General features: G+C 41.9%; 1 protein-coding gene across 2 annotated transcripts; it reads right to left on the bottom strand.

Moving 5' to 3' along the window:
* Window positions 1–12,380: 12,380 nt before the first annotated feature.
* Window positions 12,381–24,385, bottom strand: LOC6613478 (T-box protein H15). Of its 2 annotated transcripts, none has more exons than XM_032726954.1 (6): window positions 23,456–24,385; window positions 21,368–21,840; window positions 20,964–21,094; window positions 15,676–15,961; window positions 14,762–15,006; window positions 12,381–13,663 (listed from the first exon to the last, which is right to left on the bottom strand). In XM_032726954.1, exons 1-6 carry the CDS (start codon window positions 23,766–23,768, stop codon window positions 13,123–13,125), a joined length of 1,989 nt encoding a protein of 662 aa, XP_032582845.1. In that variant the 5' UTR covers window positions 23,769–24,385; the 3' UTR covers window positions 12,381–13,122. The 2 variants fall into 2 exon arrangements, with proteins under 2 accessions (XP_032582845.1, XP_002037948.1); XM_002037912.2 differs by having other exon boundaries at window positions 20,964–21,097; window positions 23,456–24,384.
* Between the last annotated feature and the right edge of the window lie 1,633 nt (window positions 24,386–26,018).

Raw genomic sequence — 26,018 nt, 5'->3', positions numbered from 1 at the left:
GTGTAATTGGTAAGTTTTAATATTCCTATAGGTCATTTGTGGTACCATAGCGATCGAACCCTTTTTGCGTAGCCAGACTGCTGTTTTTTGGGGGCAGCAACAGCAGCTACCACATATCGGAATTCCCCCCAACTGAGCCACCACAAATGATGTTGATTTTTATCAAAACTTATTGAGAAAACGTAATTTTTAAAGCTTTACATGTGTGAAGGCAGCCGAGATCGGGTCTGAATCTGTGGCCCAGACTTGAGACCAGTGGCTTAGTGGCTGCCTTTTTGTTAGTTGCAAAACGTGTGCACACAAAAAAAGATGACTATCTTAATGTTAATAAAAACTTTGTTTCATATGGTATATTAAAAGCTGGTACATTAAAAACTCATACATTATAGTGCTCATATTTATGTAAATATTAAGATTACATATTACATATAAAATATTATATATTTTACTGTGCTTTTTTCTCTGTGTATTTACGAATGCCGGGGCATTTGAAAAATCAGCACAGTGCTGGCAGCTATAAATATTCGAGCGTATAAAGCCTACCTGCTGTTAATTGGAAGGCAGAAAGGGGCGACCAGAGTCCAGGAGTCCATCAATTTGCAACTTGCTGTGCGAGAATTCACCAAGTTTTATTTGGTGGCATATACGGATACAGTGATGTGTGGTCCTGTGACTGCAGGAATAAATTTCCATTAACGAGCCCATACATTAGCCAATTGATTTAAATTGCAGGAAAACCGCAACGAAAGCGAGCTTCATTTTTCACGCGACAATTTTCAGAAACAATACGTCTAGAATTTATTGTTTGTTTTGAAGCGATGTACGATGTACAAGTTCTAACGATCTTCTAATGTTGGCTGCAGATTAATCTTGCCGCAGATGAATCAAAATGAAAACATAAAAGCGATTTAAAATCGATTAACCCGATTTGCCGACATGCAACAGGTTCGGCCCTCAATTTGGGCCTTATTATCGAAAAAAGCGCGGCTTAAAACAAAGGCGGCAAATTGCCTGGCATATCGTCGGGAATCGGGAATCGGAGTTTGGAGATCTCTCGGATCTCTTGGGTCCACTGAAGACAGAACATTCAGCGCGGCAAACGCCTACCGCAGAGTTTATTTTCTGGTGTATTTTTTACCCACCCGTTCACCTCCTCGTCTTTTGGTTTTATCCCATCGGCCGGGAAAGAGGTGAGAAAATTGTTGATTAGCTTCTATGGAGGCAGAAGATCCCCTTGGACACTCCCGTTTTCGGGCGATCTTGATGAAGATCAACATGCCAGCGGTGGACGTGGTCGCATATGACTTTGATTTCTGTCGGCATTTTCGCTTTGGACTGGCCACGAACGAGATGCTGAAAAATAATACATGTAGGTTCCAGAAATATATACATAACTTTGGGAATGTGCGCCCTTGAAAGTGTATAGAAGAAGGGATACCCTGGTAAGGTAATGGGAAGGTATATTGGATGCCAATAATACCCCTGAATTATACCGGAAGTAGATGCAATTGTTATCTGATTCAATTCTGTGGCTACTTCCCATGCACAAGTCTTCCATTTGAACCCCTTATTTACAGTTCTTTTCTGCTGCTGATCCCAACCCCTGCTAAACGTTCTGTAATCACGCCAGATTCTAGTTGTTACATCCATTTGCATATACTCAATATGCCCGCGACCGATCCCGATCCCGATCCGAATCCCGATGGCCGTGGATAATTATGGTCGGAGCAACTGGCTCCTCGCTCCCTTCTGCAATCGCAACTGCTGCCCACTATCACTTACTACACTCAACGCCCCGAACCGATCGGTGGCATCGGCGGCAAGGAGGGAAACTGTGGCATCGGAATCGGAGGCAGCATCAGGCCCAGAATCGCTGCGATTGTCGGAGAGGGCTAATAATAAATTCGAGCGCGTGCAAGCGCATGCCACCTTGGCCCCTGGTGGCCGCAGCCGCATCCACCAGCCTGCCACCAACCGCACGGCACCTTGCAACCGCCGAAGTTGCCACCACTCTTGGCCAAAAACGGGGACGGGGGCAGGAGGATGCGGAGGGTAGACCTGCCTTTGGTGGCAGCCGCTCTATAATTATCTCAAACTGAAATTAACCGTCGAAAGAGTCGGGAAGATTATGCGCTGCACATCGAGATTGAGAACTGAGCAAGTGGCCAAATGCACTGGAAGTCAACAAATACAATATTATTTAAAAAGAGGCTTACGAATATATAATTAATTTCAAATTCCAACTTCAAATTCCATTAGCAGCGCTTAATTTGCATTGCAAAATTAAAATTTTCAGAAATTATAGATATAGTGACCAATTTCTCTCAGTGCATTCGAGGGGCAGGACTGGGAAGCGAATCGCTCGCTAACGCTGCCTCTGCATGCTAGACGCGTTTGCGATGTCGATGGGTTGCAGATTCGCTGATGGGAAAAGGGGCAAATGCCCGAGATGAGACATTCTCTCACCTCGCCGCCGCGATGGTTGTGCTAATTTATTGCGCGTTAATATCGACAGGAAGAGATCCCGGGTGAACCATTTGGCCCCCGGTCCTCTGGCTCTCCGCTGCCCCGGGTCCCTCGATCCGAGTGAATTCACTCTAATTGAAATGCTCAACTCCGTGCATCGCTCTCTAGTCTATCTATCTATCTATCTATCTTATCGCCAGCGTCACACTTGCCATTACTATACACATGTTACCACGACGGATACCTTGGTTGGTTCCCTGGTGCCGGGTCTCATTAGCGGAATTACAAGTCATTACCCGACCGAACTGACCGGAGAACTCCGTTTCGGACTCGGCAATTATAAGTAAATTAACTTTTGGACCAAGTATGAGGATTAGAGTCTAGGGTACCACCCGAACTCGATGTATGATTGATGGATTGCCCATATCAATGACAACTCATCTGAATGGCGAGCTAATGAAGTCATAGGATTGTACTCAAAGACACTGCCGACTATTTGTTCTTATTGGTTTTATTTCGGATATGCCATAAACTCTCAGTTTAAACAATATGTAACCACCATCTATACTTACCACCATCTATAATGGTCCGCTTTTCTCATTGGAAACTACTACTCCTCCATTGAATGGAACACTTCACACCAACTCGAGCAAAATCAAGAAGCTGCACTTAGCTTAATTGGATATCAGTGGCAATTTCAATTAGTCCAACGATTTGGCACGCATTTAATTGCACCGAAACCCGAGCGCACAAATCCTTGACAGCACCAGCGAAATCCCAAATTGCAATAAAATGTATTAAAAACGAGGCTTGGGCCAGACAATAAAATCCCCACCACCCAGCTCATTTAACATTTTACCATAAAAATGTTGAAAAACAATGGCGGCTGGTGGCAGGTTCCAACCTCTCCCGCTACCAACTATCTCTTGGCCACATTCTCACTCTCCTGGCCACATTAGACAGCCACGTGTCTGGGTCATTATGCTGAAAGTTACACGAACGTGGCGTCGGCGTTGACGGTTACCCATACAGTACACTTTTACCCTGTTTTTTCGGGGCCCTACGCAACTAACGGCGAGATATGTCCAACCCAACCCCATCCACCAAAGAAACAAAGGCCACGCCAAGACAATCAGCACTGGAAAAAAATCGGTTAGCTTTACAACGCAAGCTATGTTTTATGTTGTCTAAATGCGAAATATTAAATTACACTATTATTCAATTTAGCCTTTGATATATATATTTTTTAAATATTTATTGGAAATTTTTCTCAGTGCAAACTGCGACTTGTGGTACAATTTGTAGCTGTCAGTGGGCCAGCTAGGCGGACACATAGACGTGACACGTGTGTAAGTGAGTGGGCGGGTGTCAGTGGCTTAGTTAGCCAGCATTGGATGAGCGTTGGTCCATTGGCGATTATCGCCCGAAACTCGACTTGCCAACCTACCAAGCCACCCTCCCTCCCTTGCCACATTTTAAAAATTAGAAACGGATTTGGCATTGCGCATAATGCGGCTTAGCTCGGTAACTCCCCGAATGGTTGGCTACGTCGGAAACAACACAATTGCTAATTTTAATGGCCTATGAAAAGCGGGGATTGTTTTGGATTACCGCAGATGAGCGAACGTTGGTCAGGTTGAATGACAGAGGGGAAGTGCGAGTCGAGTGTCAAATTCCAGGAAGTGTGCAACGCCAGTGGCTAATTGAAATGATATCCGGTGCTGCCAGTAAAGCCGTATTTAAACAAATTATTGAATTAGCAAGCGATGAGATTTGAGCAGAATTAACATAATTATAATTGTTTTATCATTGATTGCACATTTAAGATGATGTAGCTCTAGCTGGTTTGCTCTTTAATTATTTCTTATATAATTTTAAAGATTTTTTATAGTATTTCTTTCAAGTTCATTGCCACATCCCTGAACTTTTGATACGCGAAACCCGAAGCTCCTGGCTCTCTGTCAATGTCAGAAGATTTCCGTATAAATAATTCCCAACTAACGAACCGAGGCTCCCTAAGCATATATCATCGACTCGTATTACGCTGACACTTTCGTGTGAGGTCCTCGCCCAGGAGTCGCGTTTTCGAGCCGAAAATGTTGCGGCAACATGTGTCACTAACATGTCAATTAGATGCCCCAAAACCGCCAACTTTTTTGGGGGGGAAGTTTTTTCAAACACGTGGCTACCTAGAGGAGCGTTCCCTGAAAAACCTGAAAAAAATAAAATGCTGGGAAAACGTTGAAGTGTGAACAATTTGTGGGCAGGATCTCATCTCGCTGGCACTCAGTTAATTAAGAGTGCCGTGGAATTTCTCCATTGTCAGCCGCACACACATATGGCCCACCCATAGGGAATGTTTTGATTTCACTCGCCGTCCGTCCCTCTCGTAATTATTTAAAATTAATGGCAATATGAAAATGTGACGTCCTGGTCCCCAAACTGGCGCCATTTAAGCGCTCCGTTCGCATAATTTATTAATTGTCAGCTAAATTTGACATTTCCAATGTGTTGGCAATCAGGCGGGGTGGTGGTGGTTTGGGGTCTTTTGAATTTGTTGGGCATTGCTTTTCAGCTTCGTATTATTTCTTTTTTTTCGTTGGCCTGTCGAAGTGTGAGAATTATGCACTGCATACAGGAATACACACAAATGTGTGGCTGGTTTTCCATGTCGAGTGTCACAAATTTCGACGCGCTCATTAGCATCATGTTATTTATACGCTCATCGAAGGTTATAGAATAGTAGCCATATAAAGTGGCTGGAATTCGAATTTTAAAGCTTTTCAGGTGAATCTATATAAAGACACTTTATATGGTCCCAATCATCCATCTTGAAAAACTATATTGAAATGAATAATGATTTATCCCATGGCTTAGCTGCTCACTTGTGTGGCCCAAAGATCGGAAAATTCGGTCCATTCATTTTCTAAAAAACCCGTGCGCAAAAGTGACGCCTAGCAACAAACTACAGCAAAAAGAAATGAGAATATTTCCATAATAATTTAATGGCTGTGTTTGAAATCCGATATTGCCACATGTGTGTGTTGGATGTGTGTTGCCTGTCACTTTTCACATTGGCTGCGACATACATAATAATATATTTGGTTAGTGGCCATAAATGTTTCATTTGACAATTTCTCATCTAATTTTGCACTAACTGGTCGGCATTAATCAAGAGCGATTTGTGTGACTCGTTATGGCTATTTATAGCCATCAAGGGGAGTTAATCATAATCAGCGAGTGACATGTGTTTTCCAACTTTTCCACTTCCAGTCGAACAGGTGAATTCCGCTCCACGAGAATGCACATAAATTCCCATCAGCGATCATTTATCAATTTGTCTCATTCTTTACTTTTTTTTGGTTGAGTGCAGCGCGCTCTCTGAACAAATATTTGTAATTAATTAAAGCCGAATGTGAACTATAATAATTTAATGCCTACCGTTGGCCAGCCCCAAACAACACGCGCTCCATAAAATTCTCAATCGATCTGTAGCCGTTTTAGCTGGAAAAGCCGCATGACGTCCGCCGAAGAAGAAAAGCCGGTGGACAGGTGCCTTTGGCTAACACGAGCGGAAAGAGAAGTGCAGCAGCTAGGTTGAAAAGTCATCCAAGAGGTTAATTAATTAATTTTTTTGAATAGAATAAAGGAATATTTATAGCTATTAATAATAGAAGGATTAAGGATTTGCCTTAAAACATCTATCTACAAAATGTGCCAGAAAAGGTTATTTTCTATATTGATCTTATTTTCTGCAATTTTTATTCGTTTAGATACACCATTCATTCCCACTGTTTAGACCACACATTAGCTGCACTCGTGAATAAATTGCTGGCATTTCAAACGAATCAATTGGTTTGTCACTGCAGCAGCAATGTGTCGATGGCAACAGCAACATGTGCAGCAGCATCAGCAACAACAGCAGCAGCAGCAACAGAGACAACTGCTGCAGCAACAGCAAGTTGCGTAAATTTAGAACAGGAGCCACCCAAGTGGCTAAAAGTGTCAATTCGTGAAAATTTCACAAATTCCAATCGATGTGAATAATCAGAATTGGCGGCGACAACAACGGCAGCAGCACAAAAGCCACTTTGATGGTGTCCCGTGTAAAAAAGCAAGGAAATTGCAAAAAGCACTGAGAGGAGAAATAAAAGCGAAACAACGTTGTTGAGTGACAAACTATTGCAAGTGAAAGGCGCGAGGGGCGGGGCGGGAAAGGGAATTCCCCGGGGTGTTGAAGAGGTTACGTAAGGGATGGGGCGGGGTGGGGATGCAGTGCAGCAGTTGTGCTAAAATCTTGCTCTTTTTAATCGTTTTTTGCTTGGCTTCTGCCTCGTGCGACTTTTAATTAAGTATATTGCCTGCAGCCTGGCAACAGCAACACCAAAAACGCAGCAGCAACATCTGCTGCTTCTTCTTCTTGGGCCGAAACTAATTTCTCCGGGCACTGAAAGAAATAATATAATGTTTCCGAACTGAACTTTTTGAATGTAAATTTAAATTTAAATGTAAATTTAAAGTTCTAATAGCAAGGTACGTTTTATATTTTTTTAAGTGTAGCCACACACCGTGGCACTCAATCCGGACTCCTTGTGGCTCATTTATTTGAGTGCTGCAATTGTTAACAAGCTACGGACAAGTTGCAACTTGTCTGCTGCACTACCATCTTGTTTTGTCGCCCTCTCCTTCACCACCCATCAACCGCTCTCTCTCTCTCTCTCTCTTGCTCGTGCGAGACGACTACCTCTCTCTTTCTCTCCGCCTTGAGTGCGTGCGCCGTAGTTAGAGCTTTCAACATTCTGCTGCCATTTTTGCCGAGGAACGCCCTCAATCATCCGCCCGTTTGGCACTCAAAATTCGCACTCAGTTTCCCCTCTCACTGGAAGTGCTCGCTCTCTTTCTGACCGACTCGCCCCGTCCCGCTCGCTCACGCATCCGGGCTTAGCCCCCCCGCCAAAATGGCCGCCAGCAAGTTTTCGCTCACTCGGAAACCTGCTCTCTTTTCTTGCTCCTTCGCTTTCATTTCGCATTCGTCGCAGCTGCCGTTCGCACGAAAATTCGTCGTCCGGTTTCTATTTATATTTTCATGTGATATATTCAGTATACGCCCCATATTTCCTTTGATCTGGCGTATATTTCGCACCTGATTAATATTAAATTTTATTTGCGCTTCTCGCTCGCTGATTATTTCGATTATTATTTTCCATGCTTCGTCGCACATAATTCACAGGCCAAAAAAATGTGTAAAGGCGACGAAAAACGCGAAGGCCACTAAAAAAAAACTAGGAAATTTATGATGGAAAATGTTGCCTTCTCACCCAGTCGCCATTTAAATCAGTTCGAGGACCATCGAAGCGTGAGAATATAAAGAAAAGATTTATGAGATGATACGATATTTGTCATTTAATTAAATGTGAAATGCACCTATGGATCTTAGACTTAAAAATTGTACAGATAAAGTGTTAAGAAATATTCGAATAATCAGTGAAAGATGACAATAATTTTATCAATATCTAGTTTATAATTATTATTCGAATAATGCATTCTTACTGTTACTCACACTCGATGATAAGGGTGTATAAGTTAATTTAAAGTATATTCACAAACATTTATCTATTACCATCCATCACATGAGATTGTGTAAGTATTTTCCCATGTCTTTGCGACTTTGTGTACTTGCGGAAAATCGTTTTGCCCAGCGTTGACATCTTATTACGGCCAATATCGAAATAAGCAAGGCAATTAAGTCGGGTGCAGCTGACGCCCCCGTAAGAAATAAACTTGGAAGCAGATGCCTGGCATCCGTATCCGTAAGATACATTTCATTCCGGGCGGCCCCGCATGTGCAAATGTGCCACTCAAGTGTGATGCGTCTGTGTGCGTACATGTCGTCCCGTAATTAGTGGCAAGTTTTTGCCTCCTGGATGCTCAGCCATCCATCCAGATATGCCGGCAAAAGATGAGCTACAAATTTCTCAAATGTCAACACCGAAAACTGAGATGCTTCTGCTGCTGTTTTTGCATATGGCCCCAAATGAAATGAACATTTTTCATGGCCTTGTTGCATTTGTTAATGCAGACTTGTCATTTATTAATAGTCAAGTTCACCCTGAGCTGCCGAGATGCTGCTGCAGATATTGATGACGACTTCAGCAGATCAATCAGCAGGCAGTTCATTTGCTGCCAACAGTTGGCCCACATATATATGCATAGTACGCACTTTCTTACTTTCCCGATTATCTGAAGGATCTCTTCTCGGCCACTTCATTAGCCAGTTGACAGCTGCTAATGAACCTTTCAAAGCACAACCTCCTTTTACGGCAAGTTCATTGAACGATTCATTCATTCGGCCATCGTGCACGAAATTGTGAAACTAATTTACAATGGTATTACTTTCATTTAAGTGGGCAGGCCGTTTAATTTTCAGGACTGGGTGCTACCCTTTTGCAAGCTGTACTCGACTTTTTACCATTTAGATATATTTTGAAATTTATTTATGGTCTAATACACCGCTGTATTAAAAATGTTACATATTCGTGACTTAAATATGAAACATTTCCTTCAATGAAATACCTGATAACTACAATTTCCCTGGGTATCGAAATTTTCTTGGCCTGCAGGACCAACTTAAATTGCAGCGATAAGCTTTAAACTGCGAGCACTTCCGGCACGTTGAGCCCGGACCGACCACTTGGCTATATGTATATATATAAACATATATCGCAGACAAAGTATATAGAACATGTATTTTGCGTCCAGCTCGGAAAGTGTTGGCAAGGATATGCTTAAACATGCAAATGTTTAATATGCAATATGCAGACAAAACAGACACAGGCACAACATGCATGCCTGCCCAGAATCGCCGATGTGGATGTGGACAGGTGGACTGGTGGACTTATAGACTGGGATGGGTGGATATTTTCACTGGCGGAACGTGAAATGCAATTGGGGCCATCGCAGCCCCGTTCATCGGCGTCCCCCTTTCGATGAAATTGCCCGATTGTGTTGAAGTGTGATGTAGGCTTCGCTTGTTGGCCGGGCCAAGAGGCCTTTGGCACATTTATGTGTCGTGAAATTAATTTCTCCGCTCTCGTTAAAAAGTGCTCTTTATTTTGTATATGATGTGTGTATGTGCTCCCAAATTACCATAATTAAACGAAGCTGACCAGCGGACCTACAATGCCGGTTAGTTTGTACAGCACTTGGTGGCTTTCTAAAGCTCATTTCGGGACTTTTGTAAATATTTAGAAAATATATACTCACAGAGGATTATGCTTATAAATACAACTTATAGTAAAATATAGTGCAAAGGCAATAAAACATTTTGTAGGTTATTAGTTTATATTTGATTTGATTTGATGGTTTTAGTTTCTCTGAGCTATTTATTTAAATTTGATTTAATAACTTGAAAACCGCACATTAAAAATGCTATGCATGCAAACCCTTATATCTTTTCAATTCCCCTGACATCTTATTTTTCTGAGCCACCGTGGCTACCATGCCTACCCAAGATACATACTTGTCCATAAATATCATTTATCATCTCATAACACACGCCACACACTCTGAATACCACTCAGAAATGAAAAGCCACAAAAAAAGTTGCCAAATCATTCGACCGCTGGCTAAATGTACTCGTATCTTCATTTGACATGCTGACGTTTATAGCGTTGTTTTTTTCAGTTGCTGTTGTTGTTTTTGTTTCCATGTTGGTTCTTTGATAAATTGAATAAATTTTATGGTATAATTAACTCGTGTTCCTGGCTAATGTGAACGCGATCCGCCCGCGCAATTAAATATCTGGTTATTGCATCAAAACGATTAAGTGGATCACGATATTTATGCACTGAACTCTTTAAAGTTCAATGGGTTTTAAGTGTATGCATATGCAGAAAGTATCTTAAGGATACCGCAGGCGAAATAAATCCGCAACCCAAAGATACAATTTATGTGGAAAAAGCAGCACCCTCAACTGACACCGAAATACAGAAACATAATTTAGATAAAGGTTAGCATAATTCTGATAAGGCGGCCACAGAAATTTATATGCTCGCACCTAACTGCAAATTGTGTGTAATGAGCTAAGCGGAGACCAACTCCACCTTTCCCTTCACCTTTGACCTCACCCTTACCTGTATTTTTTTTCTCTTTTTTCTTCACCCTCGCCGTTAGCAGCACCTTTCATGTTTTCTAAGCCCGAAGAAGACATAAATTTGTTAGCGCCTGCCAGCCTGGTCAAGATCCCAAAAACCCATCCTTTCGGGGGTGTTTTTGACTTGTACATTTTTTGGCTCCTGTTCCTGTCCCGTGCCCACAAAAAAACACGGAAAAATTAGTCGGAGATATAATGTTAAGGTTGTGCCGCCTGCGAGATCGGTCGTTCGAGATAAGTTGCTTCATATTTATGTTGGAAATTAGGCAAATTTTTAGTGGCGAGATAATTTGTGTACGACTTTGTCGCAGTGAGTGAGAAAATTTCAGGTATCTGTGGCGCATCCCGAAATTTTTAGGTTTTTCTGTGGTTGAATTGGAAATAAAATGCTGTAACGCTTTGTACAACAAGATAACCCATTTTAATGGATAAAGGTTGAGATATAAGCCATAAATTCTACTGGCCAACAGTAATGTAGTGTATACTGAAATGAGGCTTGGAAATCAAATGAATGGAGAAGTGTTTCCTTCTTTTTCAACCAATTTCCCCCAGTCATTTCCAATAATTCGAACTTCAAGCCAATACAAAAAGTTGTTAGCCTTGTAATTAATGTTAGGAAAAACTTAATATATTTTTCATAACAGAATGACACTTTCTCACAGTTTAACCCAAACTGAACCACCGACCTCAACACCGTAAATTAAGACATTTGGAAAGTTTGACTTGTTGGTCAAGAAACGATTTTTAATTGTTAGCTTGAAAGTGTATAATTATTGGTTAGTTATCGGTTAGGCAAAAAAGCCTCAGTTCGGCATTTATATAAGCCATATTTAAATGTTGGCCCAGCCCCTCCTCAGTCAGCCACTGTCTATACTTCTTCTACTGACCCTCATATTTTAGAGGCCCATTTGAATTTTCGCCGCTTGGCCTATGGGCAAGAAAATTAAGTTATTAAATATTGCTGCTACGTGATTGAGTGTGGCAGTGGTGATTAGTGGCGATTGACAGAATGATTTGGAAGTATATTGTCAAATGTGAGAAATATTAGGGGTTTGTTAGATAAGAAACCCAGATCAAATATATACAGAATATAAAATGGATAAGTTTCAGATGGTAGCTACTTTCTAAGATTACTGTTTTTTTTTTGCAATATAATTATTCACAAATTAAAAGCCACTCAATTTGGCTTTGTAAACAAGTCGCACAACGTTGACTACCTCATTTATCCGTAGATTATGTCGCGATGTGCAACCCTTTCGAACAAACAACACTTTAAAATGTTAATGGCCGTGTAAGAGCAGCCCAACAGAAATTAATAACAAATGTCCGTGGAGCAGACATACATCATTAGAAATTGATGACGCATGTCGCGTGCAACTGCATTCATTGTCGATGGATGGCATGCAACCCTTTTAGGGGCAGATACTGCGACTACGACTAGCAACATGGACTAGAACACGGAGTGGTAATTAATTAGACTTTCATAAAGAGCACAAAATTCTATAAATTATATTTCATTGCCGTTCCCAAATGTCAGTGGCCATGCGCGACTGCGCATCACGTGTTGCAGGTTGCAAGTTGCGCGCTGCTCCCCCCGCGAAAAGCATGCAACTAGGCACTTGCAACCTGCAACCCATCGGCTGCATTAACCTTATTAATAGCTGGCCATATTTTCACAAGCATTTATATATATTTGCCAGCCATTAAACCATAATATTAATATACACAAAAATACGAGCACAAATAAATATGAACAAATGCATTTCTCTTTGTGTTATAAATTGTTTATTCAGTTTTGATTCCTCCTATCTTTTTGCACATAATTTAAATAAGTGTTTATAGTAATTGGATTTTGCAATTGCTTTTTGCGGGGAGTGTCTAGAGGGTTTAATTCAGCGTGGAATTCTCACAATAATTTGCAGTATTAGGAACACATGGGACGACAACAAAAAACACAGCAGAAAGTGTAAAGGGTATGCGTATTGCCTAGGCCTAATTAAATTAACTAATACTGTTATAATGCTACCAAAATTACAATACAGTGAAACCGGTTAAGACGGTTCTCTAGCTTAGCATCACATGCAACATCGATGGATGTCGCAGCAACATTTCGGGGTTATTTACAAAGGGGGATATATATACTTTTTTTTTTTTGTTCAACAACATTGCACATACATTTCGTTGGTATTCTAATGTGGTCTATAAACTTGAGAAATTTACGATATTTTGTCCAAAAATTATTTTGTTTCAGACAGAAGTAATTTGATTGCACCCTTTTAATAAGTTAAACTTTCAAACAGCCCAATCTGTTATTTTTTAAATACTACACATTTACTTTAATTTTTGATTTTTAATTTAAATTTAAACTGATTTATTGCACACGAAAAATATGATTTCCAAATTTAAAAACCACATCAGAGTTGAATTTCTTTCGGTTGGGGCAAAATGGGAAAAAGGGTGGTGTTTTTTGGGTGGTTTAGTGGTTTATCGTTGGTAGCTGTATCCTAAGGACTTTCTGCTCGATTAGAGGCTGGTGGCGATGCCTGATGCTGGGGCACCTGATACGGACTGAACCGCTGCGGATAGTGACTCAGCTGGGTTCTGGCCCTCAGATCCGGAGAGGCGGAGCCGCACGAGGAGGTGGGCGTGGCAGGAGCTGGTGGCGCCACCGCCATCGGAGGTGGTGGCGTTCGATTGGCGCCCGCCGCTGCCAAGGCCAAGGCCGCCTGCTGATTGGCGCTGGCCAGGAATCCGGCTGTGAGTTGAGGCCACTGCTGCTGCCACATTCCCAGCTGAAAGGCGCTGAGGTGGGGGGCCGGTGGGGGAGCCGGCGGTGCCGCCGATCGCTGATACAGATGCGGCAGCAACATCTCCGTGTACGGCGATCGTCCAAACATCTGCAAGTGCTGGCGGGCTTTCTCCAACAGCGCCATGGATGCGGCATCTGCCTCCTGAGGAGTCAATTGCGACATCAGCGGATCGGGGAAGAATCGCAGGGGAGCGGTACGCATGTGCTGGTCGAAGAAGAACGCGTCCATGGGATCCCTGGAAATGTGATAGAGAATGTGTTACAATGAGGTAGTTCAAGGATCTCAATGAATAAAAAGTCTGAAAGGAATATTTCGATTATTTTGAATGCGTGCCTCTAATCAGCCAAAACAATGACAGAGTTTGCTCTTTAAAAGCCATTGCCACTCTATTAAGTTTCGGTTGAGGAAGTTCGAGCTTGGCTTGTGGAAACGTGGAGTGTCAGAACCCGATGAGCAACTTGTTGCTGCTGCCACTTCAGCCGGAGCAATAACATAATTACGTCGAAAGTAACTGCCAATTGCCGACACTAAACAACAGGAACAACAAAGCCAGCAACAACAGCAACAAGAGCCACATTCACTCATTATTTTCGTGTTTTCATTTCATGTACGAATCGGCATCAAAGTTAAAAGCGCCGATCTGTAATTTACGCCACTTAAGCCGCCGCCGTGCCGGCTACAACAGCAACATTGCTTTTGGTGTTGCTGCCGCTGCTGCTGTTGTTGCTGTTGTTGCTGTTGCTGCTGCTGCGCCCGTGTTGCTGCTGGCGGCAGGGCATTTGCCGTCTTAATAGTCGCCGCCTTGCATCACTTTGAAGTCGCTGTCGAAAAAAGGGCAGCAGTCCTCCAAAATGCTGCAGAAGAATTGCCTTTGGCGATATCCTGTCGGGAGAAATGTTGCTGATGCGCAGAGATGTTGCAAGCAATTTCGACTAAGTGAAGAATATATTTTAGGTTTTTCTTATCACAGATTATTCCTAATAAATTCCCTAGGTGGTACCTCTTCAATTTGCCCTACTTTCCTTAAAGCCTCTTAAATGAAATGTGTATCGAAATCGCACACCGACATCGGTCATATAATCATATAAGTTCGATCCGATTGATTGCCGTTGCTGCACGTTGCACGCTAATTGAAGATGAAGAACCTGCAGGAATCGCTTCGCAGACTGGCACTTTCACACATTTTCGCTAATCAGCGGCAAGTTGGGCTACTGTATCGGCTTTACGGCTCAACAGGCCATCGTAAATCAGGCCATAAATCAGACATGACCCCATAAAAAACCGAAACGGGGGCAACTACGAACTAGAGGAATGGAAATCGGGGCAGACTTACCTATCAAAGTCACTGAGACGCGACGAATCGCGAAATCCCTTCGCAAACGGATTCGAGTCGATTTTCAGTTTCGTAATCAATTGATTCTGATAGGCCGTCACGGCCGTGAATACGGTCTCCGGGAAAACGAAGGTTTTATGGTCCATATCCTGCAGCTCCTTGGAACTGGCGGGTATGCTCTGGCCATGGCTCAAACGCACCAAGTGGATCCTGGGCTGGTAGCGGTGCATTGAGTTCAGCACGACCTGCAAAAAGTGGGTTTTTGGAAAAGAAAAATTCCCTGAATGCGGATTGTTTGTTGTTGTTCGTTGTTGTTGTTTGCTTGGAGCGCACACACGGCCCAATAATAAATGTACGTCCATAAAAAAGTAGTCGACGTTTGTTTTGACTGTCCTCGAAGCGCCTTTTTACTTCACTCCTCCACCGCCTTTATGGCCGTGATAAAAACGGTAGCAGGCTCAAAAAACCCCAGAAATATATATGTATATATGCCAACGGGGTCCTGAGTCGGCTCGTATTTGCCACCAAATCGCCAACAATTTTCATTCATTTTTGTGCGCGCGCAATGCCATTTGCACTCGCGTTCGTTGGCAACCCTGGCTGACCCCTTTTGACCCCGCGCCGAATCGCAAGACAATGGCAAGACGGGCCGCCAGTTTATGTGTTTGTCTTGCAGCCTAAATTATTCAAGACTGAGATGAGTCAGGATTGGGCTATAAAAGAGTGGAAGCTAACTTTGCACCATTTTTTGGAGAATTACTTTTAATCCTTGAAAGTTATCAAAACCATTAGATCGCCTAACGTAGTAAAGCTTGAAAGTTATTTATACAAATTTTAAAGACAAACTAACTATTCTGACTTTCTTTTGGCTTCTTAAAATCTCAAAGTCCACAAATTGAGACGCATCGACTCACCTGTCCACTCTTGTCCATCTCGTTGTTTGTCAACTTCACCTTTTCGAAGGAGACGACCTGTTTTCGCAGTGCCTCCGGACTCAGAGGACAATCCGGATGGGCGTAAATGCGGGAGGGTGGCGGCGGATCCGCCTTTCCGGCCACCAGCCATGAGCTGCGATGGTAGGCGTAACGGTATCGCCGCGAATCAAGCGGTACCACATCCAAAAGTACGGCATATCGGTCCGCTGGCTGAATTTGCCGCAAAGGACCCGAGAAACTCACTCGAATGGTGGGGAACATGCGTCTGAAATTTATAAAAATTAGTTTTTATTAATAAATATTAAACAAATTAATGGAAATCTTACTGAAACTAATTTAATGGTACTGTATTGAGAGAAATACAATTTCTGTTGCACCAAAATCGTCGGAAAATGCTAGTGAAGTCACGAAAACACACACAAGAAAAACACGAAAATCATGAACTATTTTTTTATTGCGCGCCATTGTGTTTGTGGCGGCTAAAACACAAAAAACAAGTAGGTGGTGAGCTAGCAAGGTATGTAAATAAGACGCATATTTAATTTTATGACTTTTAGCACGTTTTTGACACATTTCCGCAAGCGATGTCGTCGTCCTGAACGCAGGACGTTCGCCCAGCGGGTGGGCGGAACGGGGTGTGTACCACCAAACCCACCCACTTACCACCCACCAGCCGCGGAAAATCGTGTTTGTGGTCGCAGGTAAGTGTAAATGACGCTAATGACCCAGCCCAGTTTTTTGTCATTTGTCTTGCAGAAAGAACGCCTACCTTGAATCAAATATTAAAGCCAATAGTCTGGGTTGTACAATTGTAATTGATTTGGGAACGCTAATTGTGCAACACTGGTTTAGCCAAATGGTTTACTGGTCCAGAAACTTGAAACTAAAAGACTCATAAGATACATTTATTTAATAACAAACGTGCTAAAATGGGAATTCAAAATGCAAAAGGACTTTAATTGTCAGACACGCAAATACAATTTGTACCTGTTTAGGTGTGTAGGTCCCATTGAAGATTTCTTTCCAGTCCAATTTTCCCATTTCTCCTGAATTTCAACCCACATATGTCACATAATATACAACTCTTGTTTGTTCGAGCTGTGTTTACAGCCCATTATTGTAATGGGCGGGCCCAGTGTCACCATGATTGTTTCTGTGGCCGCGTATTTATCGCAGTTACCAGGCCAAAACGAATCCAAAATCACAAGTTGTAATTGTGATTTGTGCTGTAAGCTTTTTCTGTTGCACTCGCCGCAGTTGCATGCCACAATTATCACCATTGTAGCGGGCACTTAACGTGTTTCGCTTATCTCGATATCTGCACGGACCCACAAACCGACTTCAACTGACTAACTGCAGTCGAGCCTGACCGCCAAAAACTCGAGAACGGAAGCCGCCAAACCGGAAGCTCCCATTTTGTTTCTAACTCCGAAACGAATGGAAAGAATTTCCATAAGAAGCTCATGCTACACATAATGCACTGGGCATAATACTTCTTTAGATTTTCTTAAGCAAAAGAAACCATAGTCGATTTTTATTCATTAACGTTTTCTACCAAAGGGTTGCTAACTTCAAAAAATTAATATATTTTTAAGCTAATTTCTATAAGCCTTATTTTCAGTAGTTTTGCCAAATATTTTTCTCAGTTTTGAGTAAAATGTTAACACTTTTCTGATGGCTTGACCGACCTGCTAATGTAATCCATAAATGTGTGAAAGCCGAGCAACTGCCACGCCCCGTTTTGATGGGCCATATCTAATGGCGCGCCCCCACGTTTCCATTATTATTATTTTTTTTTTTGGTATGTTTGTGGTGTTTCTGCTGCTAGGCGGAAATGTCGTAAATCATATTCTAGCATTTACATACATTTTACGAGTTGAAGAGCCGCCCGAGGGCAGCTAGAGCAATAGCCACTCCCCCAGTCAATGCCAAGTTGGCTATTTCGCTTTCGTGGGGGGTTTCGCCGGTTTAGTTTGGTTCGCCCGCTGGCCAAGCTTCTAAGTGTGGATTTTATGTATTTGTTTATGGGAAAATTAGGGAAATGGCTCTCACTCGGTTTTTCGGACCGCAGCCAAAGAGCTTAGGTGCCAAAGGTTACAATTATGAAGTTTACACACCATTTGCCATGGGGTCGCTTGGCTTTCAATTAGTAGTGGTATATAAGCAGGAACATGTAGGAATGGCAATTCATTATCAACACCTTTGTTACAGCAAATTAAGCCTCGAGGTCTAAATTAATAAAATGCAAATTAGCCAGCGAGTAGGTGAACAAAGCGAAACTAAAAAGCAACCCCCGAAAAAGACAAGTTATAGACTATAACTTTGATCTTATCGCCAGCTGACAACACTCCCTCCGTTCGCTATCTTTTATTAGTTGATTAATTCATAACTCATACCCTGCACCTTTCCTGCAACTGCGGATTAACTTGTTCCCGATCTATCTGCTATCTGCTGACCATTTCAGCTGGTGCCCAGAAATATTAATGAAGTTGTGCACATTGTTTACCCAAAAAATGCCAGAGCGGCGAAAATATCTTGGCCTGCAAGGGGTTGCACCATGGAAATTGCAATTTGAACGCATCCTTGCAGCTCAGGCTACTGTCCTCGAATGTCCTGCGGCGGAAAAGAGCTCAGCTAATAGGCGTGAAGAGTTTGTCGCAAAATATTGACAAACTCTGGGTATTTTGCGATGGCTCAACAAACAATTAGCCCGTCTGCTGACTTTGCCGCCTTTGTCTTCGGAAAAATGCCAACCTCAAAACCGCTGACAGCGTGACAAAATCGCAAACCACGTGATATTTTATCTCGGCAACCGCACAAACAAAGAAAACCATCCCAACCTGACCGCGTAACAGGTAAAAAATTCAAACGCTCTGACTTTGACGCCTTTTCATCGTTGTCCCTGCTTGTAAATCATCTGAAAAGTCTCTTTTTTTTTCGATTTCGTATGTGTGTTCACGGTTTCCTTCTGATGAGTGCCACGCATGCGCATTTGCATGTGGCAGCAACATTTTCACAGCTGCCACAGCGAATTGCCTGAAAAATTGCGGGTTATTGTGGTAAGAACACTTTCTGGTTATACAGATGCAACCGATGGCTAGTGAAATGCAATGTTATCAGAAATAAGCTGATACTAAGTTCCTTGTTATATAAATGTTAGTTTTGAATTGCCTTAATATACGTTCAATATATATAAGTAATCTTTCCATATTTCTATGTTTTTGCGATTTCCTTTCAAATATTGATATGTACAATGGCAATGATCTGTTTCCATATGTTTACCGTTGTCAAATTATATCCGCCATGACAGACTGCAGCGAGTCATGCCATCGAGCCACAGCCCCCCAGTCGTATATTTTGCAATTTAAAATGTATCATTCACATAAAAAAGTCCCGCATTGCCACACCCACTTAGCCACCTGGCCCGCCCCTTTCGTGGACATGTTTAGCTAGCAAACGATGTGCTGACATAGATGGATATCGCTGGGAATGGGAATTATTCTGCCACTACTTCGGCTACTGTTTTTCCATCGAATTTGTGGCTTTTTTTGCCTCCGTTTTGCAATTGTGTTGCACGCGTTCGTCAAACCCGCACAAATGTAAATAAGTGTTGGCCGTTCATCGGTATCCTTTGACTAATTACAGGGCCGAAAAAAACAGGAGCAAATACACAAACACAAAAACACGAAGCCAAAGGAGCGATTGTCCCGAAAGCCAAAGGACATGCAAATGCGTTGTTAGCGCGACAATCGGCAGCTATTACAATGCAATTTATACTTGGTGTGGATCCCGGGATGGGGGTACCAAAATTCGGGGCAACCAAAAGGAGTAAATTTGTTAATGTGTCGCAAATGCAGGGAGCGGGGGGTGCAGAGCCGCCTGTTGACGGCCGACAAAGGGTTAAACATCAACAAAGCCAAATAATAAACAAAAGTTGCCAGGCAAAAAGCAAGGAAACAGTAGCAGAAATATAAAAAATAAGTAGCACTGGGTAGACTGTGAAGTACCCTGCAAAAAATTAAAACGCATTTAAAAACAGAAGTAAAAATTTGATTATAAATTCTTCACAATGCATACTTCATTCATATAAGTATGTATCATTTTACTGTGAAATTCCATCATACCCAAAGTAAGCCAACCAGAAAAGGGCCCCAAAAAAATCAACAAACAAAGAAAGGGAGATCCTAACTACCACCTAGCGACTAATGCGCATTTCGCATGTTTTCCAAACGCAAAAAAACAAAAGTTCCTTGCCCCAAAACGGTTATGTTTCTCGTTCATGTTTCCTTTTAAAGAACACCCAACCGCTAAAAACTTCGCCACAACATTCGCACGAGAATCGAACATATCGTCGAGCAATAATTCCTTCAACTTTGCCTGAGTTGCGAATGAAAAGTCGTTTAACTCCGTTTTTTATGTGAGTATGTATGTATCATTTTTGAGCTAAAACAGCTGACGAAATGGTTGTCTTTTGTTTTGCTGCTAATCGAAAATAGACGCAAATTACTTCAAAGCCTTGTCAATCAAAAATACAACAACAACAAATAAATGTGTTGATGTAAATGAGGAACTAACCGAAAAGCTGTTGATATTTCCAGTTAAGACGGCATGGGGCGTAAACGGGGCGTGGCCAGCCAACATGAGCTGGAATTGTTGGGGATTTTGGCTTTCCATGGGTGAAAGGCGCATTAAAGTTTTTATTGATTGTGTTTCGTTCGAGGACTTTTCGTGGGCTCGATTGGTGGCCAATTGCCGGGGGCGGCATTATGGTTATGACCCGGACTGCCCCATGCCACACCGCCTCTCCATCACCGCCGGCAAATTGAATTCCAACGAATGCGCTTAATGAAATAAAATGCAAGTTGCCGGGGCTATAAACGAAATGTGATCGATTATCGGGAAATTTCTTTCAATAACTGGCTACGTCGATAAGTGGAGTTTTCAAATGTCTAACTTGATTGGTTGCTAGATTGATTGAAGTGAGTTTTAAAAGATCAACAAATAAGAAAGTGAGAACATTTTGTAAGTTAATTCAACATAAATCTCATGTAATATACGGTTTACTTTAGTTCTTTAAGCTCCCCCTCTATATAGCATATCTCTCTTAACTAGAATAAAGTAGGCATATATCTGCGCTTTCATCTCTGCTTAAGAAATCATTCATGACTGCATCAATGGAAACCCCTTGGTTTTCCAGCCCACTCACTTAGGCGTAAACCCCTTAATTTATGCATTTGTTGCCGCCATGGCAATGGCACTGCACTCACCTGCCCGATTTGGTAATGATCATTTCAGTGCCCAATTCATGGAACTTATCCCACAGCTCCTTGGTCTCCAGGTGGCACTGGACGGGCGTGAGATCGTCGCAGTTGCACGAGCCCACTATCTTGGGCGTGGGCTGCTGTGGGCGTGGCAGTGCCAGGAGAGATGAAAAAAAGAAGGAGTAGAGAATTAGGAGGCGATTTTAGTAGGACGCTCGAGGAGATGCATATTTCTTTCGCCACACTTAGTTGCTGATGCATACACGGTAAGAAAATCATATATATAATCTAACTATAATATAAAATAGTAATAGTACAAATACCTTATTTTATAAAATTAATTAGTAATACTTTTAGCTAGCTTCTTTTTCTATAAAACATATAGGATTTATCTCTCTGTGTAGCTTTACCTGGGCTGGTGATTCCTCTGGCGACAGGCGTTCGAGTTCCTCGGGACTTTGCGAGGGCGGGGGCGGCGGTGGCGAGGGCGTGGCAGCGGCTCCAACTGCGGCAGCAGAACGCCCTCGCTGGCTGCTTGATTTGCTGTTGGTGTTGCTGTTGCCCGAGTTGCTGCTGTTGTTGGTGTTGCTGCTGTGATGATTGTGATGTTGGCGTTGCTGCTTGCCAGTTGTTGCGTGGTGATGTGTCTGCTGCCTTTGTTGTTGCTGCTGTTGCTGTTGCTGCTGTTGTTGCTGTGCAACACGCAATGCCTGACGCGCTTGTTGCTGCGCCTGCAATGCTGCCGCTGCGGCCGCTGCTGTTGTTGCCGCCGCTGCTGCTGCCGCAGTTGCCGACGGCATTTCCGAGTCACTGCAGTCGACCACATCAACGTCAACATCATCGTCCGCATCCTGGCCTGAGTAGCGCTCCACGGATGCGGGACCTACACGACCAGAAATGAATGGGGGAATGCATCAGTAACTAAGCCACAATAATGGAAAAACAACTATAGATATAGCTATGATATAAGAATGATTCCCCAGTTGATCCTACTAATTTCCAACAGTAAAGAATGAATAATTGATTATATTATTTATAAACAGACATGAGTGCTAATCGTTTGCTATCATATGAGGAAGAGCACTCATATTCTTTCAGTGCACTTAGAAAAGAGAGACATCAGCGTGGCTCGTTAATGTGGGAGTTGCTGCTGGGCTGCAACATGTAGCATGTTGTCGATGACGAGTCGCAGCAGCAATGCCAACGAGAATCCAGTTCGCGACCAGATGCATTTTACAGATTACGCCAGAAATTCAATTATTTGCTCAAAATGCAATTTCATATGTTAATTTCGTGTGTATTTGTGTGCTGGCATTGCCAATGAAAATTGCCAATTGAAAGAGGGGAGTGGTGCACGAAGGGGGGGGTGGTGCGCTTTTCACACTAATGAATGCATCTGTTTGCGCTTCTGTCTCTGCCCAATTATGGCATCTAAATAGTTTTGCATTCAGAGTGTATATACGATTATACATATATATCTGCTCTGCGCCTGTCATGTGCATTTCCCAACCCCTTTTGGCGCATTCAAATAGGCTTTGATTATTTTATTGCCGCGCATTTGCTGCAATTATCAAGTCATCAACGTTGCATTGTCATCAATATGTAATTTATATTGCACAAAAAGGGCAGCAAAAAATGCGGAAAATATAGAAATGTAATGCAGCTGCGACACTTTTTCAAGGGGTGCATAAAAAAAAAACCAGCAACTGAATATTACTAAGCAATCGATTACATGACTTTTTGCAAAAGCCAATGAAAAAGGTTATGTTTTACGTGTTTCTAGAAATATATAGAAATATATACTGCATTTCGATATTTCTTGCTAGCACACTAACCTACTAATTTGCTTTGTTTTTCTTCAAGTTTCAAGAATTCAAAGCCATTTTGCTACACATATATTTTTCTGGCAACGCATTTTGTTTCTGCTCTTTTGTGTGATTTTATCGTGTACTTTCTTAATCTTTTTTGAAATCTGAATTAAAAAATTCCCATAAATAATACATAAATGTGATAATTGGCTCTATGTCACAGCTTCATTATTTTCAATCATTTATCATGCCTTTCATATTTTAATCCTGTTGGAATTCATGACTCTGGATCGTAAATATTTATAGTTAAATCAGCAGACAAGCCCGTAACTTGGGATAAACATCAACATGTTAGATATGCCAGAACTAAAATCTTTTCAAACTTTGACTGACCAATTTATTAGTCGCAATCGAAAGAATGGAATATTGAATATGTTAATAGAGTGAAACTTGTTTGTAGCAAGGAGATGAATCTGTATTCAAGAAACAGAAGATACATACGTTCATGAATGAAGCGATGGGAGTTAAATGAAGATAAGTTCTTAAGCTATAACTCGATATTTAGGTACTTAGTGTTGTGAAACCCACTAGAAAATGAAGCCTTTAAGTGGATTGGCTATTTTTGAACTACTTTTGAGTCTAGTTTGGGATGTAGACCTGATATCTTAGCCCGGGAATTACTTTACTCACTCAGACTCCGTTCCGAAGGTTCGCGGCTGCTTGGGGCGTTTCCGCCGCGCGCCATAATCGCCGCAATTGAGAAATCCGTGGCGAAGGAAATGTTGTGCTGATTGTGATTGTGATTATGATGGTTGTTCAGCGGATGATGATGATGCTGGTTCTGATGATGATGATGATGGCTGCTGCCGTTGGCTATGTTCGCCGCTGCCGCCGCCGCTGCCGAAACAATCTGCTGCTGCAGCTTCGACTTGAAGTTCTGCGTCTGCGACGGCGAAGGCGTTTGCTGCGGTTTCGTATTCGCGGGCTGATTGCTCAAAAGCATTTTCAGGCCTATACCTATTGATAATGCTCCTGCACGGATTTTAGCCAATTCTTGCCAAAAATATGTTCTCAGAGGATTCGGGTTTTAGTTCTCGGGATTGTTGGGATTTTCTTTTTCGTTTGCCTATTTTCTGCCCATTATTTGATATGTTTGTATTTGCTTTATTTAAACTATTTTGGGACTTGTTTGTTTATTGCTCCTTAAGAAATTCTATTTAGATTTAAACTGAATTCTTTACAATTTTCTTCATATATATAACATATTTGTGAATTTTTGCTTGCCGGCTTTTTCTTTAAATAATTTTAACAGCTTTATCACACAGACTTGCTCATTGTTTCCTTTTCATATATGCATGTATATTATTATTCTTGTAACGTTTGATTTTTTGATTAAATAATAAAATATTATAAAATTTGTCTAAATTTTTTTGCAAATAAAGCGCAATTTTTTGCCAACGTTTTACGACACACTTTGCGACTTGACGACTTTACGCCCGTATTTGCGGTCTCCGGTTTTTCGTGCTATTTATCGTAATTTGCGTATTTTCGAGGAGGAAACGGGAAATTCCGGAGCGCCGTCGCTGCTTCACAGTCACGCAGCTGACCATTGAATGAATCCCAATTCGCTTTTCGCCATGTAAACGCCAAAAGCGCCAAAGCCAACGCCAACAAAACCAACAAAAAAAACGCAACGCAAAAATCAACAACAAATACGAGTACGCCGGCAGCGAAGCCAACTGCGACGTCGACTGACCCCCCAAAACAGAAACAACAACAGCTGATGTGTCTTACGGCGAAAGGTTTTCAACACCACGTAACGCGACGTAAGGAAACATTTCCAGAGAACATGGCCCGAAACTTTCCTTACGTGACGTAGGCAAACCGCCAGCTTAAACCGCAAAAGAAATATGGGAAAAAAATACGGTTTTCAATTAGACTGGTGTGAGCGAGATGGCCACACATGCAGTGCATTCCCATGCTGCTTGCAGCGACGTCGGCGTCGAGGCATAACTCATTTCCATTTTCCAATTCGAACACGCATTCCCATGCACTCAAAACAATACCAATTCATAAGCTAGCCGCGTGTTAGAGCGAGGCAACTCGATATAGCTGTATTTGAGTGAGAGCCTTTTGTTGCTACCATCTCACTCGTGCCGCTAGAAGCAAGGGAGCGCGAAAGAGAGCACGCTGAGGAGTTCATAAATTCGTCATTTTGTTTTTGGCTGTTGACAGTTCTTTGCTTCATTGTTGTTGTTGCTATGGTGAGTGTGAGTGGATTTTGTTGGTTGGGGTTGGGGGTGTGTTTCACCGCTTTTCGTCGACTATTTACGATTATTCTCAACTTGGTCCGATTCCATTCCGTTTCTCATTGGCTATTCACCACAGCGCACTGAGTTGAGTGGAAATGCGAGTGAGTTTCGTTCTAGTTACATTTACCGTATAAAATGAGTATATTGAAAAATTCTTGTATTTTAAATTAATTTCATTTTATCTCTGTAATTTATATTATTGTTCTTAATTACATATTTTATAATTCTTGAATAAAATATTTTATATTAGGAACTAACTTTTAACATTGAAATTATTATTTTACAAACATTGTATAAATTGTATAAATTTCAGGAGACAAAAACAAACGTAAAAAATGAACAAGGGGATATCCCGCATTTGCCAGCATTTTATGTAGAATGTGTGAACATTTTTTTTGTTTCCATTATTTTTTGTTACAATTTTTATTTATTTTATTTTTGTATTCTTGTTATTACTCATTCCCTTTAAATTTACTTTTTATCCTAACCGTCACCCTATAATTTTCCAGACCGCCAAGAGAAAAAACAAAAAGTCCTGCGACAGGACTTATCTGAGAAAGTGTCTCGTGTGTTGTGTCCTCCAATTGAAAAATCATAATTGAATATCTGGGTTCCTGGCACTCCTCCCTTTTGCCCGCCCACCGGCGTATGTAAATGTTTTTAATTTAAATGTTTGCTCAAAGGAAACAACAAAAGATGGTCGGAAAAAAAATGCGACGATGGCGTGTGAACGCAGCAGAAAATTATAGACCCAGGGAAAAGGGAGGAAACTGGTGGGGGGCGGGGAAGGGGCTCGGGTGGTGCCACCATCTTGTTTCCCTCCGTCAGACTTTTTTCACAATTCGTCAGCTGCGCCCTTCGTCCTCCCAGGATGATGTCCTCTTTTCCCAGCACTGCGAGAAAAGTTGAATAATTTCAAGACATTATCAAAAATAATTAAT

Source organism: Drosophila sechellia, chromosome 2L (genome assembly GCF_004382195.2).
Source record: "Drosophila sechellia strain sech25 chromosome 2L, ASM438219v1, whole genome shotgun sequence".
NCBI classification, from domain to species: Eukaryota; Metazoa; Arthropoda; class Insecta; order Diptera; family Drosophilidae; genus Drosophila; species Drosophila sechellia.
This window is presented reverse-complemented; position numbering and strand designations above follow the sequence as displayed.